Source organism: Colias eurytheme, chromosome 9 (assembly GCF_061535395.1).
Source record: "Colias eurytheme isolate Ceu_HAF_F1 chromosome 9, ilColEury1 Martin Lab GWU primary, whole genome shotgun sequence".
Classification (NCBI taxonomy): Eukaryota; Metazoa; Arthropoda; class Insecta; order Lepidoptera; family Pieridae; genus Colias; species Colias eurytheme.
In genome coordinates this window covers 1,266,626-1,285,283 of record NC_142988.1, presented here as the reverse complement: position 1 = coordinate 1,285,283, position 18,658 = coordinate 1,266,626, and the positions used below count along the sequence as shown (strand labels likewise).

General features: G+C 32.9%; 3 protein-coding genes across 3 annotated transcripts in view; 1 reads left to right on the top strand and 2 right to left on the bottom strand.

The window, feature by feature from the left end:
- LOC149905558 (uncharacterized) overlaps positions 1 to 18,658 on the top strand; it is a 156,805-nt gene that overhangs the window by 102,938 nt on the left and 35,209 nt on the right. The gene's annotated exons all lie outside the window — the stretch shown is intronic.
- On the bottom strand, positions 1,220 to 4,673 carry LOC149905565 (sugar transporter SWEET1-like). Its single transcript, XM_090105023.1, has 4 exons — positions 4,465 to 4,673; positions 3,782 to 4,061; positions 1,608 to 1,727; positions 1,220 to 1,382 (listed from the first exon to the last, which is right to left on the bottom strand). The coding sequence occupies exons 1-4, from the start codon at positions 4,632 to 4,634 to the stop codon at positions 1,272 to 1,274; spliced, it is 681 nt and encodes a 226-aa protein (XP_089961149.1). The 5' UTR covers positions 4,635 to 4,673; the 3' UTR covers positions 1,220 to 1,271.
- Positions 7,522 to 18,394, bottom strand: LOC149905564 (sugar transporter SWEET1-like). Its single transcript, XM_090105529.1, has 5 exons — positions 18,270 to 18,394; positions 14,162 to 14,339; positions 11,271 to 11,550; positions 8,994 to 9,113; positions 7,522 to 7,908 (listed from the first exon to the last, which is right to left on the bottom strand). Exons 2-5 carry the CDS (start codon positions 14,329 to 14,331, stop codon positions 7,801 to 7,803), a joined length of 678 nt encoding a protein of 225 aa, XP_089961655.1. The 5' UTR covers positions 14,332 to 14,339; positions 18,270 to 18,394; the 3' UTR covers positions 7,522 to 7,800.

Genomic DNA, 18,658 nt, shown 5'->3' with positions numbered 1-18,658 from the left:
TGTTACTCAATCACGCCTTAACTACTGAACCAATTTGCATGAAATTTGGTATAGAGATATTTTGATACCCGAGAAAGGACATAGGCTATTTTTTACCCCGGGAAATAGGATAGGTTTTATCCCGGAATACCACGGGAACGGGAACTATGCGAGTTTTTCTTTGACTGTGCGGGCGAAGCTGCGGGCGGAAAGCTAGTTGTTATATAAAAAGCAAATTAAAACGTTATTTTGCTGTTGGTATAAAATCTTAACCTCATTACGCAATCGGTCACTATTTATTTATGTATTTTAAGTAGTCATAATGACTGTGCAATTATACCTACAAAACAATATAATACTTAGTAAAATTATTACGTAGCTTGATAAAGCAGTGATACGGATAAGATGATAGCTATAACAAAATACTAAGAATGAGTAATGGAATCTTTTTATTTATCTTAAAAATGTCTACACGAAAATTTACCTACTCCTATACATATTAGATGCGCGGATGTGCGGACTACAGATTAGAGTTACTCCCACAGACAGATACATGTCTGTGGTTACTCCATAAGTGCGGACATTTAAATGGTATCTATAAATTTTAATTGAGCCTATACTAAGGGTGGCTTTAGACAAAATAGTAACTAAAAGAAACTAGTTACAGAAAACAAACTTTACACAAATTTTATTCTTTTTGAGGACCAGGAATTAGTTTTACATCATTCTACACTGATTGATAATATAAAAATTGTCTAGCTGGTAACAACTAACAGGTAGGCTTTAGGAGATAATCACCTTCTTCTGGGATATTGCACAATTTGTGATAATATAATTTTTTATCAATTGCGCAATATTTTCTAACGTCTAGGTACATAAATTCATCATCACCATCAGCCCAAAAACGTTCAATTATTCTATTCATTCATTGTAAAGTTTTTAAATTTTAACCCTTTTGAGAGAGACAAATAAATGTTTGTTTTTGTGTGTGTTCCCACTGCTGGGACAGGGGCATCCTATCAGGGTACAGGCCTTGGCCAAGTGCGATTTGGCGGAAGTCACATGTCGTCGAACATTTGAATCTTGATATGTCGGTTTCCTCACGTTGATTTACCTACTTTACACCGTTTAGAATGTTATTCACATGCGCAGATAAATTAAAAAATCAATTTCCTTTAATAATAATTAAAAACAAATTGATTCAATAATTTATTCTTAAACCTATTCAATAAATATAATAATCTAATTTACACATAAAACTATTTTTACAAAATATTCTTAGTATAAGTAGCTTAATCTGCTTTTTTGTCTTTACTCTCGTTACTCTCTTCTTTTGTAGAAGGATATATAAAGAAGAATGAGAGTTGGAACGCGAACAAAGAGCAGATGAGGAAGTTTTGCATCTGCAAAGAAAATAATACCTATTTAATTTTTGATAAATAAAAAAAACATGAATTAGGGATAGGGAAGCTAGTAGCTTATAAAACAATCGATGTAGCAAATACATTGATGAAGGATAATTAAGTTAGATCGATTTTTTATAGATAAAGTGAAGTTTAAAAAATTTTACATGAATAAAAAAGTTTATGAGTATCTAGTATTAGTTTTAAAATAACAGTTAAACTTACAGCAAGCATCTGGTTATTTATAGCGATGCCGTGGAGCAACCAGGAGAAGGTAACGACCGTACCTGACAGGATGATCGGGAAGGGCATGCCTTCCGTGCACTTGTTCTTGATTACATCTTTCTGCGAAATAAATTAGGAAAAATTTATTTTATTTAGTTAGTTTACATCACATTATAATACCACCTACAGGACTAAGGAGAGATGTTACGATCACGCTACGAATAGATAGTTTTTTGCAACAGTTTTTAAGGGTCAATTTATTGAATTTATTTTAGATGAAAAACAAAACTTTTTAATTGGATCTCTAACCAGTTGTTGATTTAATTCATATGTTGTGTTTAATTACTTCGAAACATAAAAATATAGATAGAATTAAGTTTATAAGGACACAAAATATAAATGTAATATGAAGTAGGTACCTAGGTTAGCAACATAGCATAGGTATATGATGTATTATATATTAATAGGAATTAGTGTTTATATCAAAACAATCAGATAAATTAGCCAACGTTCAGAGATAATATTAATGAAGTTAAAATGATAATATTATTTCTTGGAAAATCGACAACATTTGGCACGGTTATTCAGAAATGTACCTTCAATATCTATATAATACCTACAATCTGCGTAAGTATCTACATAAGTAGATATGTACCTACATTGTAGACGTACCTAACTTATTTGACATAGGAAACTTTATATCAATAATTTTTAAAAAATTACTCATCAGCCTATTCGGGACGTTTTCATTTTCAGTTTTCATATTAGGATATATTTATTACTAGCTGCTCCGCGCGTTTCACCCCCGTGGCTCCACTCCTGTTAGTCGTATTTTTCAAATCAGACCAGCCCCCCTATGCAAGAAAGCCACTTGCATAGGGGGGCAGTAGTTCCCGAGATTAGCGCGTTCAAACAAATAAATAAACAAACAAACTCTTCAGCTTTATAATATTCACAGATAATATTAGTATAGATGATGTACCCAATTCCCATACGCTTTTCACGCAAACAGCAACTTGGAAAAGAGATGAGCGTAAAGAAATTGGTTTGTCTATGTCCTAGGGAAATATGGTCTTGTGCACAGTTGCTCATCTTTTTGGCAGTAAACTTTTAACTGTAAATTACCTTTCATAACCTAGAGAACGCGAATTTCACCTTTTTATGGAAACAATTTCTGAATTTATTATTTGTCTTCAAAAGATTGTGCATCGTTTAAAAATAATTTGTGAAGACAAAGTTAAAAAAAATCGCAACTACAGTGTCTCTCTAGTCACAAAAACGTAGTTTTATATTTATTTTTTTATTTTTTTTTATCAGGCAGCATTGCCCATATATTGTTAGTAGTACTTATTCTAGTGTTAGTAAAACTACATATACTTTTTTTAGATTTTAGAGTTACAAGCCATTTTTTGTTGATAAAATTATTAATAATATCATCAGTCTACCATCTCTCTTTTATTAAACAGTTAATAGATAAGATAAATTTTGTCTATGAATTTAATATTTTATCTAATAGGGATTTCCGTCTATGTTAGTAGGCTGGTTAGTAGTTATGATAAAAAAATTACACAAAAATCTAATCTTGTTTTCATCTCACGCAGAAGACAGGCAATTTTCATAATATCTTTAATGCAGTATTATAAGCACAAGAATCCTCTATTTATCTAAAGGTCTACAACCACTTTTTACTAGATATTAGGGTAGCCGGTCTTTTCGCCCCAATGAAAATTTCATAACTGCAAATAAACACGCTAAATGAATCGCGCCAAAGTTCTAATGCAGTGTTGAGCCTTGTATCCACTTGAGCATGCTCAGGTGAATGTGCGGCTCATTTGGCCGAGCCGCTCAAGTGGAGACGCCTGAGCATGCTCGGCCCGAACAAATCCGAGCACGCTCAGGGCGAGCCTATTTTTGTGTTTGAGGCGAGCGCGTCGAATTCCCGGAGTTTTAATACACATGCATTACACGGACACGTGAAGACATGACGGAGCCGAGCATATACTGGGCAGCCTGAGCACAGCATTTTCAATGTTGAGGTTCGTTCGACCAAAACATTCATTTTGGAACAAAATGAATGAATGAGCATGTTCAGGCGAATGAGCGGCTCATTCGCCCGAGCATACTCAAGTGGATACAAGGCTTAAGATTACGTTCAGTTTCACATAAATACTCACCAAACCATACAACGATTGTCCGATTATAAACATCATGAAAACCATCATGAATATGCCGAATCTGTGGCCCACCAGCTCAGGGTTCTCAAGCTGGCAATAAGTGATCACAATAACACTTATAGCACAAGCAATACCAATTTTCTTCCACATAGGACCCGGGTTCCTTTCATACTTCACGAATACAGAAAGATATCCAATGTTTAACAGTAAGCCGAAGAAATTTACTTGCACCATTGATGGGTCTTTGAGAATCAACCCATAGTTCAAGTGGAGAACTCCCCTGTAAACGGAAAATATGAGAAAATTAGGGACCAAACTACAGTTATCAAAAAAGTTCATACCGATACATGTTAGCCTATTTTACATTTTTTGACAGAACGTAGGTATTAGACGAATCAGGATAAAAAATTTAAGGTAGATTTACTAATACAAATACATATATACTTATTATGTCATTATTATATATTTTTTTAATTCCCAAAAATGAATCATGATTTTTAATATAAAAGTGGAGTTCGTTAATTTAAACAATTCCATGATTAGACTCCTATTGGCTTATTTCCTAACAATGAATTGTAAAAATAACAAAAGATCCCACATTCAAAATAATTTTGACTTCGAAGACGAAAATTTCACAGAAGCCGAACTTTTATCTTCATAAATTGGTAGAAAAATGTACTCACATTACTAGTCCAATGAGGAACGCTATAACATCAGTTCCCTTAGTACTCTTCTTTTTGTAGATATCCCAGCACATAAATACACCAGAAAACATTTGCAGCATTGTCACGGTTTCTGCCATTTTAGCCACAATATGCTTGTAGGGTTGTAAAAGATTCGATAGGGCTTCCATTTTGTGCGGGAAATTTGGCGAACCTGGACAAATTTAAAAATTGACACTATTTTTTTAATAAGTAAGTAACTAATAGTTTTTGCAAAACACGTATAGCCGTTTTTATCCTAGGGATTCGAATGAAATCAAATAGTTATTGGTATCCAATAATGACTCATCCTGCATAATCTTAGCCTCCGACACAAATTTTATCTTCTATCAAATGTATGTTGATAATAAATATTATGTGAATCACATTACAGTTTACACAATATTAAACTGTAGACCTCGTGTTATTTTCATGGTGTTTCGCTTGTGGTTTCGCTTAGGCCTTTCGCTCTAAGGAAAAACCCATGTTTTTTGAAAAAAAATTTTGTTTCTACGTTTTTTTTTAATTTCTCCTTTTATGTTTGAACTTATAATTTGATATTTGATCATTCCGCTTTTCTTCAGTCTTAAAAAAACAATTATCGGTTTAGCAATTTCGAGAATAAAAAATCTTTGTAGTGATGAACTCTTCATCAATTAATTAATTATTATCAGTTAAAGATCTTATATTATGTACCTAGTCATAGTTACAGAAGGTAGGTACTTGGTAGCAGGTACCGGTAAATGTAAATAAATAATGTAAATAAATGTAAATAATATGTAGCTGTCTAAGGTTTTTTGTTTTTATTTGATTACTATAGGTACCTACACACTCGATAATTTTCTGGCTAGACATTTTTTTTACCTATCTCATAATCTCACTAAGTTAAGCCACGGTAAGTCATATTCACATAGGTACGGTACCTATCTATAAACGGATTATTATTGAAACATTTACCGATTATTTTTTGTGAAAATAATATAAGAATTTCCTTTTTCGTCTTGCACTACACATTTCAACAATAATTTTTGTTTAATTGCAATAAAAACACTGTTTAACTTCGTATAGTAGGTATATAACTAACATAATATCACTATATATATGTATCTACACATCCAGTTTTATTTTTATTCTCAATACAGTACTATCACAGTATTACAATATCGTACTATGTTGCCTTAGTTCTGGCAATATAATGACTCCGTCCAAGGTCTATTACATCATCAGTGCTAAAAACTAAAAACTGATATCATAATTTTTTTTGTAGTTAGTGGAATACCTATGCGCTATTTGACCCATCCTTTTTAGGAAAACAAATCCCCTAATAACTAAGTAATGTGAGTGAACAAAATGATTTTTTTAATTGATCCATATCTAGGTATTTAATATTTTATTAGTTAAGTTAATTCTATGAATCCTCTTCAGACTTGAGAAATATCCAAATATAAAAATGTACATGCTAAATAAGTACAAAGAATACTTACTTGCAAAAAACAAAAGGCTAACTGTAAACAGTGCACAAAAATATTATATTTTTATATATTGTGGATTGTATCGTAGGTATAAAGAAAAATTAGTGATGCCCAGTTTATGGCGGGAACTCAAAATTCTTATAAGTACAGAGTACTTCACTGTTATCGTTTACAGGTTTACAAATTTGTTAATTTACATATTAATTACTTATATCAAAAAGATAACAAATTCCAGTTGCTATTTTAAATGCATATACAACTGTGTTCATGTTTTATCACATTATAACTATGTATTACACTAGCTTTCCGCCTGCGGCCTCGCCCGCGTTTTCAAAGAAATACCCGCATAGTTCCCATTCCCGTGGGATTTCCGGGATAAAACCTAGCCTATGTTGCTCAGTGAAGATGCAGCTTTCTAATGGTGAAAGAATTTTTGAAATCGGTCCAGTAGTTTATGCGTGAAAACCATACATACATACATACATACATAATTACAAACCTTTCCTCTTTATAATATTAAGTTGTAAGTTGTATACGTAGTATATTATTATTAGTCTGCTATATTAGTATAGATTAAAACTATATTAATATAAAACATTATTAATGCATGCTTATTTTGTTATTGATAATTAAGTAAATAATTTTTGAAGTTTATAAATTCGGTAAATCTATCGACGTCTTTCTGAGCAAAATCTGAGCTCTTAAAATTTTGTTGTGTTCTTTTTTGAAAGAATAATAATTGTGTTTAGCAAATAGAAATATGTGCACCTGATGATCGAAATTACAATATTTAGAAGATAAATTTATTTTGTAATTTTATTGTAATATTGACTCTTTGTTCGTGTAAATAAAAACTTAATGGCGGCTCGGAAGTTAGCTGCAGGTGCGAGTACGGGTGCACACGGGTCCCTTAACGTCCCGCTAATACCTAAAATTGTTTTCTGCGCATCGGATCGTACGATGTTCCGAGCCGCCATTATGTTTGAATCGTACTATACTTAATTAGTTGGTGCTAAATAAAAGGCGTAAATTTTTAGGTTAATCTTTAATAACACAGTAATGTTCTTTTGTAATTTCAATGTCTATACAATTCATAAATCATAGTACAGATTAATTGAGTACTTATACAAAATCTCACCAAAAAGAAATATTAAAACAGGAATGTACACTTATACTACTATCTAGTGTTATTATTACTATCTAGTGTTGTGCTGTATGGACATTTTATCGAATCGTATTCGAAATTCTATTTTCAAAATTTTCGAGTTATATTCGAATTTTTGATGATTTTTAACATTGCCAGCACCATTTTTTAAATATACATAATTTAGTTATAATAATACACATTGCTAGCAAATTGAATTTATTATTATCGTCATACAAATATGTAATTAATATTTCATCATATTTTTAATTAGACGTCAATTGACAAATGACATTGATTTTCAATGGACATTTTTTTCATTTGACATTTTCACAAATGTCTAAAAATTGCAATACGAATCGTAAATTCATGAATGGCAGGTTTTAATCTCTTCACATAGATAATAAAACTTAAGTAATATTTAAAAAAAATCTTTGTACACAATATTATATCAAAAAGCTATTGACAAAATAAAACATAGGAACTGTTTGCAATTAATCACTGAACCTAATATGTTATTTATATTTAATACAAAACCCGTATATGGGCATAAAAATGCTATTTTCAAATCGCGAAAGCTAAGCAAAAAGGTTGTCAAAAAGAGTTCTAATAAAAATAATATATGTCCTTTGGCTTAGCTTTCGCGAAGTCTTCATACATAAAATATATTATAATAAAATTATTCTTAATAAACTTTGTACATTAATTTGTCTTTTTCGCTTTTTTCTTCTCTCCTTTCGGCTTTGAAGGGTAAATAACGAATAATGATAACTGGGCGGCACAGAGAGCGAATGCCACGGAGTTTTGAAGCTGAAAAAAAAAAAAATAGACAATTAATAAATAAATACTACAGTGTGTGACAAAAAACTTGGTATCATGGTAACAAAGATTAGGTATTTTTAGTCTTCAAGATATTTGTTTATATAAGAAAGCTGTGCTGTGCCTCGTGATTTCCCTCGCGTTAGGATGTTTTCCCGCCTTTGCAACATTTTTCATTGCGGGTAGTATCGGTAGTAGTATAGTTCGATTCAAACTTAATGGCTGTTCGGAAATTAGGTGCAACTGCGAGTGCGGTTGCACACAAGTCCTTAACGTCCCGCTAATACCTAAAATTGTTGAAGTGAAAACTTCTTTAGCGGCGTTGAGCACTTTTTATGTAATGGGTATAAAATGTTAAACTCGCGTCAGGACACGTGACCTGACCGAAAAAGCGTAAGACGGATACCATTCCAAAATATCAAAAATGCTCAACGTTAATAATCAAGTTTTCACTTCTGCCGGCACTCCCGGAGTGCAACCCGTCTTTTTTCTGCGCATCGGATCGTACGATGTTCCGAGCCGCCATTAAGTTTGAACCGAACTATACTCCCTACTGATACTACTGCTCTACTCCTATGGGTAGAAGCATGATGTTCTATATAATTATAAATCCTGTAGAAATTTTCCAGACAGACATACAAACGAACTTAAATAGTCAATTAATTAGTCAATTTTTTTGCTAGGTATATAATGTTTTTTTCAAACTGCTGTACAAATTATGAAAGTAGTTTTCATTTGTGAGGCAATCTAGGGATATTTAACAATAAAACTATCTAACAAAACGAGTTAACCCTATTATTTCCGCAATATATCCCCACAGAATTGAACCTACTTCCCTTCTCTTTAGATATCGCCAACCACAGAACAATCCATACTAATATTATAAATGCGAAAGTAACTCTGTCTGTCTGTCTGTTACTCAATCACGCCTAAACTACTGAACCAATTTGCATGAAATTTGGTATGGAGATATTTTGATACCCGAGAAAGGACATAGGCTACCTTTTATTGCGAAATATGTACCACGGGCGAAGCCGGGGCGGACCTCTAGTCACGTTATAAAAAAAACCACTTACCACCAAAATGGAGTTATTTAAGATGATGCCATACAGCAGCCACATGAAAGTCACGATCGAGCCTGAGAAGATGATGGGGAACGGCATACCAGCTGTGCTCTTGTTCTTGATTATTGTTTTCTGAAAAAAAATATTATTATGTAAGTAAAACTTCTTTATCGGGGCTGGAAAAAATTTTAGTGTAACATTTTTTCGTTACGCGTGACATTTTTCCGTAACGCGCCATCTTTTTCTTATCCCTACCACGCGTGATTGACGTATTTCTGTAAAGTTGCATATAAAAATTATTTTTTGTAAAATAAGGTCATAAAGAAGTTTCACTTTTTACGTGTGTACACTAGTACACGCACACATTTTTTTTTCTAAAAAGACGACTCGAATTGCCAAGTCTCCATTTTTGGGAACTTTTTAAAGTGACTTTTATCTGAAATTTCTTTAATGATAAATGATAAAAATTGAATTTTTTTCGACGCTAAATTATTTTAAACCTAATATGTACATTGTACCTATTAGAATTTATAATAATCATTGTAGTTATTCTGTCTCGTATGTTGAGCGAGCTACTTTTAATCAAACGCCCTGTGAGACGCAGTTAGTATTCAAAGAACGTTTAATATTATATTTAATGCATATGGATAGAATACTAAATATGTTCATAATAAATACCTACTAAATTTATACTAACGTAATATACCTAATTAAACTATCAAAGTAAATGTATATGCATGAAATCTCCGAATTTCTGTGCACATGTAATTCTGATAACCTTAATAATTGTCAATAATTCCAAAATTATAATTAGGTTTTGTATTAGAAAATGCATATTATATTCTGCTAAGTCTCAATTTAAGTATATTTTGTGTTCACTGTTATATGTTAATTCCTAAGGTTAATTCAGTTTAGTCATATAGAACTGTACGCTATGAAATATATTAATATCCAAGATTAATGTTGATAACATTGCAAAATATTACGAAATGATAATATGACATTGCGTAAAAAAGCCTAGTCAGCATTGAACAGCATTTTTATTAAATAGTTCTAAGTATAATAAAATAGAGTCTTTTATATATAAAAATGAATCGCAAAATGTGTTGGTAAGCGCATAACTCGAGAACGGCTGAACCGATTTCGATAATTCTTTTTTTATTATATTCCTTGAAGTACGAGGATGGTTCTTATGTAGAGAAAACGTAAATATGTACCACGGGCGAAGCCGGGGCGGACCGCTAGTTGTAAATACGTATATCACAATGACGTATTAATAAAAACAATAAATTCTTAAGTATATTTTTTTTCTGTATACTGTATACTGCAAATTCTGCTGTATTTGAGTGATTGCCGTTTGTTTTCAAATGAAATTCTATATTATTACCAAATAAATTCTTATAGTAAGAATCTGTATTTAATGTTTTTTATCAATCATGCAGAAACGGCTAAGCATATTTTAATTATTTACAAATCGAAAACTGCTTGGACGATAGCGAGACCAGGTGTTTTTATAAATATTTATGCTTATCTTTCTATATATTTTAAATAATCTTATCTTAGAACACTATCTTTTACATATGCTACCGTTAAGCAGAAATATTCCATTTTAAATAAATATGATTTGATCAAAAAATAATACAACCACATTTTTGATATTTATAAACTAATCCTTACAAATTACCGGAAATTTTGTAATTATATAAGGATAATACTGTTTCACTGAAAAACGTCTGATTATATCTAGATAAGCCAAGTGATGATAGTATAAATAGATAGAACAAGATAATGTGATTAGCTCACATATTATCTTGTTCTATTTAGACGAAATTTAAGTGGCTTGCCCATGAAAGGGGTTTGTATATCTATACTAATATTATAAAGCTGAAGAGTTTGTTTGTTTGAACGCGCTAATCTCAGGAACTACTGGTCTGATTTGAAAAATTATTTCGGTGTTAGATAGCCCATTTATCGAGGAAGGCTATAAGGCTATATAATATAATCACGCTAAGACCAACAGAAGCGGAGCCACGCGGGTGAAACCGCGGTGTGCAGCTAGTGTAAAATATGTTTATTATTTTTTCCTAAAAACTACTGAACCACTTTGGCTGAAAAGTGTGTGCTGATATGAAAGATTTGGTGAAATAACTAACTATAAATGCAGCCATTTATACTGATGTTTCGATCTACTTTTACGTTATGTACCACGGGCGAAGCCGGGGTGGAATGCTAGTTATTTATAACACGAGAAAAGTTCCAATAATTTGACAAAATTAATAAAATACTCACCAAACCAAGCAAAGGCGACGAGATCAGATAGAACATGAACGCAGTTATAATCGCTCCAAAGCGATTAGCCACAAGATTCGGGTCTTCATACTCCGCGTATGCCACCAACACTGCAGAGATCACACCAGATAACCCAATTTGGAACCAAACTTGGCCCTTCTGGGTCGAATAGTTGAAGAATATCATCAGGTAGATGATGTTAAGGGCTAGACCGAAGAAGTTCACTTGGATCATCGTGTCGTCGCGCAGTATGAAACCGTATTTCAAGTTGAGTACGCTCCTGTAAGGAGAAATTAAGATATGATGTCTTGTTGTTATATTCTTTGGAATGGTGGGTGTTGTAAGGGGTCGAGTTTGAATAACGTATGGAAAATTGCGTTTTGATCTGAGATGAATTTGCTTATAGGAGAATAGGGAGTAATAATATACTGTAATTGTTGTGGGATCTTTTCGAACTATTTAATTCTATTTATAAAAAGTTTCTTACATATACAAGTGAAGTCCCGTGTCCCCTAGTGGGGTAAGGGGCAGATGCATTATTCATACATCTGTTTCACTGATCGATTTTCTTTAGGGACAAGTAGGTGATCAGCCTTCTGTGTCTTGCCAGACCGAGACATTTTTTTTTCTTCGTCTCCACCGGGAATCGAACCCAGGACCCCTCGGTTCTACGCTCACGGGTCAACCACTGTACCAAGGAGGCGGTCAAAACATATACAAATAACAGTTAAATTCTCATTCTAGTGTAGCTATGAGAATTTAAATGTTATTTGTATATTTGCCATATTATCTCTTTGGGCAAATCGTTACTAATAATTGTGAACATAAAACGCGCAAAGAGTAAACGATTCATCTCAATTACATTTGCGCTTAAAATTACACACAAAAACCTTGAAATATTGACGGATACGTTAGGAACGTTAATTGTCTCTTGCACTATACATATATCTATTTTAGTCTTTACACTTAAAATATTTCGCATATTTGTATCTATTTTTGCAAAATAAAAAAAATATGTCTTCACTTTTCCACGAAATAATTTAACATGCTTCAGTTCCTTTTTATTGAAAACATCCAAACCTCTCATCTGAAGCAAATCGATTTGGTTCACAACATACCTAGACATTGGACATACCTACCTAATAATTACCTATTTTTCTTTTTCTTATATAAAATACTAGCAATGCCCTGCGGTTTCACCCGCATAGATTGCGATATCTTTACAGTGAAAAGTCTACTATAGGTCGGACTATAGGTTTAATTTTTAATCACATGAAAATCACCTTTACCCCGTCCCGCACTACGGCCTTTTTTTTTGTTTTAGTGGGGAAATCTTTCATAGATACCCACGGCCTCCAGGGGAGGGGCCGTGGGTTATGTCGGATTCCTACCGACCAAAACCCCACTGTGTTCCGTCAAGACGCATATTGGTAGAATTCCTCCGTGACCCCCGCACTACGGCCTGCTCGAACAGTATACCTACTATTTTCTGTAGATTGACACTTTTAAATTCGTTATATCTTTTGAATGGAATATCCAATTCTTTTCATTTAAAAAGTATTTTGCTGGTATTGAAACAGTCTATAATAAAACATCATTTAATGGGATAAGGATTAATATATGTGTATGGATAACATGGTTTGATTACTGTCGGCACTTCTATTTACTTTGAAAACGTAAAAAAGTTGTTGTAGTAACATAACTACTGAAGATGGACATATGGTATCGCGGACTTTCTTGTAGATATTGATCCATTCTATAATACTGTAGAACATTTTTTTGTTCTATCTTCAATAGATTCCGCAGCGCACGCGATGACAGAAGTTTTATTGAGGATTTTTTTACACCTTGGGTTACATTATTGCATTTTTGGTAAGGATCTCTAATTTTTTTGAAAATGCAATATAGCCTATGTTGCTCAGTAAAGATGCAGCTTTCTAATGGTGAAAGAATTTTTGAAATCGGTCCAGTAGTTTTTGCGTGAAAACCATACATACATACATACATACTTACATACATACTTACAAACTTTTCCTCTTTATAATATTAGTATAGAAAACACGCATACTACGAAGATAATTTTAATGTTGTAGTTAAGCAGTTTTAACGGAAGATATATAAGATGATATATTTTGACTTAACTATTTATCTAACCATCTCTAGTAATGTATGTAACTAAGAAGTAATTCAAGTAGCACTGGCTTTGCCATGACACATTCTTCTACTGAATTTTCCAGATCGATTCAGGAATGATCGAGTTATTCCATGACGCATAAAAAAATCCATTCTTGCCAGCACAACTCTTTTGAAGTGTATGAGTAGCGATTGCGTTGATGAAATGATGATAACGCAGATTCAAAAGTCATAGTATATTAGGGGGCGACCACAAATTACGTCAAACCTCATCTAACCTTAGGGCTCCCACACATAAACACGATACAACGTCGCGTCGTACAACGATGCGGCGTCGTATCGTGTTTATGTGTGGGAGCCCTTATCGTGAAACGATACAGGGCGATTCGTCCTCCCAGTAACCCGCCCGTATTAGCGGGCGGCGCCAGCAACCTGCTGCAGAGGACGAATCGTCCTGAGCAGCATCAAGTTGAGCGTCTTCGGTGCGAAGACCACTCGCGCGTGAAACGACGCCGCATCGTTGTACGACGCGACGTCGTATCGTGTTTATGTGTGGGAGCCCTAAGGTTGGGGAAAGGGGGGGTCTCGGCAAATATCACGCAATATTTTTTTCTGATTGATACAAAACACATTACCTATACTCTTTTGGTCCATTTAATCCAATTTGTACGTGCTTAAAATTTTCTAAAATTTGAAAAAAAGCACCTCACCTAATTTATGGACGCTCCCTAAGTCATCCAATATGCATAGTTACTTACATAATCAAACCACCAGCGAAGGGCATGATACCGATACCCTTGGTGTTCTTCTGTTTGTATATGTCATAGCATAGGAACGAACCGGAGAACATTTGTCCGATCGTCACGACCGCGGCCACCGTGCCCACGATCGACTTGTAGGGTTGCAGTGCATTTGATAGCGCCTCCATCTTGATTTCTAGAACAATAGGAAATAATAAATAAGAAAAACATGCTTCAATAAGATTTAAACTAACCACCATTCACTTCATTTTGAGTTTGAGTTTGAATTAAATATGTGGGTTTAACGTGCATAAAAATTTGACTAATTTTATAAATGCGAAAGTTTGTGAGAATGGATGTATGGATGAGGATCGATGGATGGATGGATGGAAGAATGGATGGATGTTTTTTATTACTGCTGAACCGATTACAATGAAATTTGGTATGTAGGGAACTGAAGACCCAGAATAAGACATGGGCTACTTTTTTCTCGCAAATCCCACAGGAACGAGATCTAATGTAAAGACAATCGGTGCTGTCACGTTAAAATCAAGTACATATTTAAAACACCTTATTGACCTTTATGATATAATTAGAAAAGCGCTACCAGACAAAACGCGGAAGTAAAAGTTAGTCTTCAAAATTGGCCTTCTCTCTAGCAGATCAAAAACACCACTTAACATCGAGGTAACCGTAATATACAATCTCTTCCTTATTCATTGAAGCAAATTGATACAAATTGACCCGAGTGCGTCACAAACACACCCACTGTGATTTGTTATTATTACATACGAGATGACGTTGTTGTTTTGTATTTATCTTCTATTAAACCTCATTATGAGGAGTATATCAAGGACTAAAACAGGAAGTTAGTGAATAGGTACGACAGTACGCGCAACGAAAGATGAGACTTGACGCACCCTTTCATTGGTATGAGCATTGAGCATATAAATACGATTGTTTAGAATTTTATATGCAGGGTGTCCCGCCGCGCCTTCAGCGTACTACGTATAAATCCCTGAAAACATTGAACGAATTATGCAGAAAGTTGAGTTGCGCCGCGTGGTTTCGCCTGCTTTCACATCGTGTTCTTCTTTTGTTTTTTATTTATTTAATTTCTATAAAATTAACCTCTAAGAAATTCGATGAGATTTGTCATTTGACGCAAAGGACGTTTCTCATTTCGATAAAAAAATTTTCCTACTCCAAGCTTTTATCTATCTTTTAATCAAAATTTATAGAAATCAATTCAGCGGTTCGGAAATGGAGGTCATGTCTATGATATTAAAAATTACATAACATTAATAAAAATATGTAGGTAAGTACCTAGTTACGTCAATTCAATGCGATATGCATACAATGCAGCAAAAACGAAAATAGTAAATACAATCTAATTTATTGACACAGTTGTTATCTATTATTACTTTAAAAAAAATACTTATAAGAGTGAGATTACGTAACCACTTCTTATCATATTAAATTACTCGTATCTCATTACTTCATACTTTTTAGTAGGTAATAGATAAAATAGTGATAAGATATAAGCAAACTTTGATAATTATTTACAAACCTATTTATATTTTATATATACAGGGTGTCCCACTGTTGGTATACTAAGCTCAATGGAGGTTATAATTTTGCATACGCTGAGACCTGAGTAGGTAAAAAATACTTATAAAATTCCAGACGCATTTTTTTTCAAATAGATGAATTCTTAAAACTCTATGTGTACACCCATAACAAGCAACCCACCCAACTTTGCCACCAGCACGTGAGCTATTGTTTAAGATTATGTTTTCATAGACAAAATGCTCACATTAGAGAAGCGGTATACAACCGGCTGCATGAAGCTAGAGAAGAAAACATGGATTTTCAAGAAAAATTTAGCAAAAAATTTTTGTCGTAATTTTGTTGTTTCAGTATTTTTTACGTGATCAGTGTATGCAAAACTACAAGGCCCTTCGCGCTTAGTATACCAATAGTGGGACAGCCTGTATATAGCAATAAATGATTTTTTAATATCCTACAGTCTGGAATCCTAACGTCTGTTATGTCGCCACTTGATAGTTGATCGCCACGGTCAGTCGAAAAACGTGGGTTTGAAATTCGAATAACGCGGTTCCCGCTATTAACTATGATCGATTTTTTATTTTCTTTAAAATTTTAAAGTACGTCAGTATTTCTATTAGTTTGTCTGTACTAGTGACTCGCATTCTTGGTCAAATTAAACGAAAAAAAAAAATAGAGTCTGCGTTTTGCAATTTTGCTGCTTGCTAAAACCTTGAAGTTATTTTTTCTTACTTCTGGAAATGGGCGAGTTATATTGTTTGACCCATTATAAAAAAATACAGATTGGATTACAAATTATGAACTGTTGCCATTTAGATGGCAATACCATCATATCGCGTCATGGAATAAGACGACGATTTAGGTATATTCTAATTATGCCAAAGAAGTTTCACTTCTGATACGTGTGTTCGGCTCACACGCTCTTTTTTAACTACATCCTCAATTTTTACCTTAATATACCTATATAAAGATAAGTAATACAATAATTAATATAATGTTCTACTAGAAATGCATATAATTTTTAGCCAATCATCTCAGCTTTCTGTTCGGTGACGCGCAAGCTCGTTTGCCGACTTATACATAAAAAAAAATAAAAAAAATGCATAGAATATTGTATGAAACATTAAATATTAATATTCAACAACATTGATTTAATATTAATTAAATAATACAGTTCAAGGCTGATAACCAAAGCTGCCCAGACTATTATAAAAAATAGAGTACTAAGCTAACCTTTATCTGATGTTATCACAAATTGCCAGTTATCAAATATTTTAAATAATAACCTTACAGATTATATCAATAAAATTTGTTCTTTTTAACACTATTTTATCAGCTTTACCTGTATGCTTGTTAATTACTCCTTTAGACTCAATTTTGACTCATATTAAATGAAAAGATTTAATTCTAAGTTACTTATCAAGGATTGGTAACAATACATTCATGAGTTGATTCATATTTACTTAAACAATAAGAGCAGACAAGTGTGTGCACAGGTGCTGATATAATTTATGAACTTCAATAAAAGACACATTATAATAGTTTTATAATTAATATACATTGTAATAAACAAATATCAAACACAGACTTGTTTATTCAGCAGCATTTGAGCATTATTACTTTGTGTAATGTCTTTTCAAGTTCAGTGAAGAAAACCAGATCCTATGTAGACTCAGAAAACTGCACAGGGGCTGTATTATGACCTCTTATTCCCAGACAGTTTACGCCGTGAATTGAAGTATTGAAATGACTGGCAAATTCATATAATACCATAATTAACCATGGCTGGTTATTGCAATCATAATATGAATTTGCCAGTCAGTTCAATTAACTGCATAAACTGACTGGGTATAAGAGGTCATAATATGGCCCCTGTGCAGTTTTCTGAGTCTACCTATGATTAGTTCTTCCTCACTGAACTTTAAAAGATATTACACAAAGTTTGGTACCGTACATAAACTGTCTGGAAATTAGAGTTCATAATACAGCCCCAGGTCTGTTCAAATGACACTTAGAGGTCATTCACATTAATATTTTTTGGATTACATTATAGAATAGACATGAAGTTAAACAATATTATCATTATAATACAAATTAGTGCTGTTTTGAAAGCATAAGCTACGGACAGATAAACTTTCCCATTTACAATATTATTATGGATATATAACACAACAAGGATTAAAATTTCATCATTGGTAGCAAGACATAATATTGTGTAACAGACTTCAATGAAACAAAAATGTTACAGTCTTTAAAATATTAGCAGTCTTTAATCAGTCTATCATTGATAGCCTAGAGGGAGATAGCGAGGGAATTAAGTACTTAATGCTGTAATATAATAATACTGAAGCTTACCTCACTTAAAAACATGATGCAGTACATTAGATTCTGAATAAAATTCTAAGTTTGAATAATTCGCTGATCTATTACAAGGATCAGGTAACATAATAATATTATATTGCTGATCATGAATATAGTCAACAGGTTAATTATTATATTTATCCTGTCGTACAAATTAATATCTCAGTAATGAGTAGCAAATAAGGAAAATACTTACATTTTTAACTTCCCAATGTAAAAATAAATAACAAAAGTTATCACTAACACTTACTAAGTTTTTAATATCACGAATGTTAAATTAATAATTTTAAATTACTTATAACAACTAATACTACACACTATGCCAAATGGACTTTGAAGTTTGAAATTTGAATTTGAAAGTTGAAACTTCGATGTCAATGGGATTCCGACAGGCGACAGCTGCAACGTCGATATGACGTTATTGGAATTTGGATGTGGTATGATGTTAGGATACCGGTCATTTTGACAAATTATCTTTAAATACCAATTTTTTTTAATTATAAAAATTTTCAATTTTAAATTTAAATTGTAGAACTTTAATAAACTTTAATTACAAATAACAATAAAATTTACTATCCAACCCAA

What these genes read in the sequence shown, in the direction of transcription:
- LOC149905564 (XM_090105529.1), bottom strand. Translation starts at nt 14,331, where the DNA reads ATGGAGGCGCTATCAAATGCACTGCAACCCTACAAGTCGATCGTGGGC. An exon ending in TTCGCTGGTGGTTTGATTAT is followed by an intron (nt 11,551 to 14,161) that starts GTAAGTAACTAT and finishes TTCTCCTTACAG; the next exon opens with GAGCGTACTCAACTTGAAAT. An exon ending in TAAATAACTCCATTTTGGTG is followed by an intron (nt 7,909 to 8,993) that starts GTAAGTGGTTTT and finishes TTTTTTTTTCAG; the next exon opens with CTTCAAAACTCCGTGGCATT.
- LOC149905565 (XM_090105023.1), bottom strand. Translation starts at nt 4,634, where the DNA reads ATGGAAGCCCTATCGAATCTTTTACAACCCTACAAGCATATTGTGGCT. An exon ending in TTCCTCATTGGACTAGTAAT is followed by an intron (nt 4,062 to 4,464) that starts GTGAGTACATTT and finishes TTCCGTTTACAG; the next exon opens with GGGAGTTCTCCACTTGAACT. An exon ending in TAAATAACCAGATGCTTGCT is followed by an intron (nt 1,383 to 1,607) that starts GTAAGTTTAACT and finishes TTTTCTTTGCAG; the next exon opens with ATGCAAAACTTCCTCATCTG.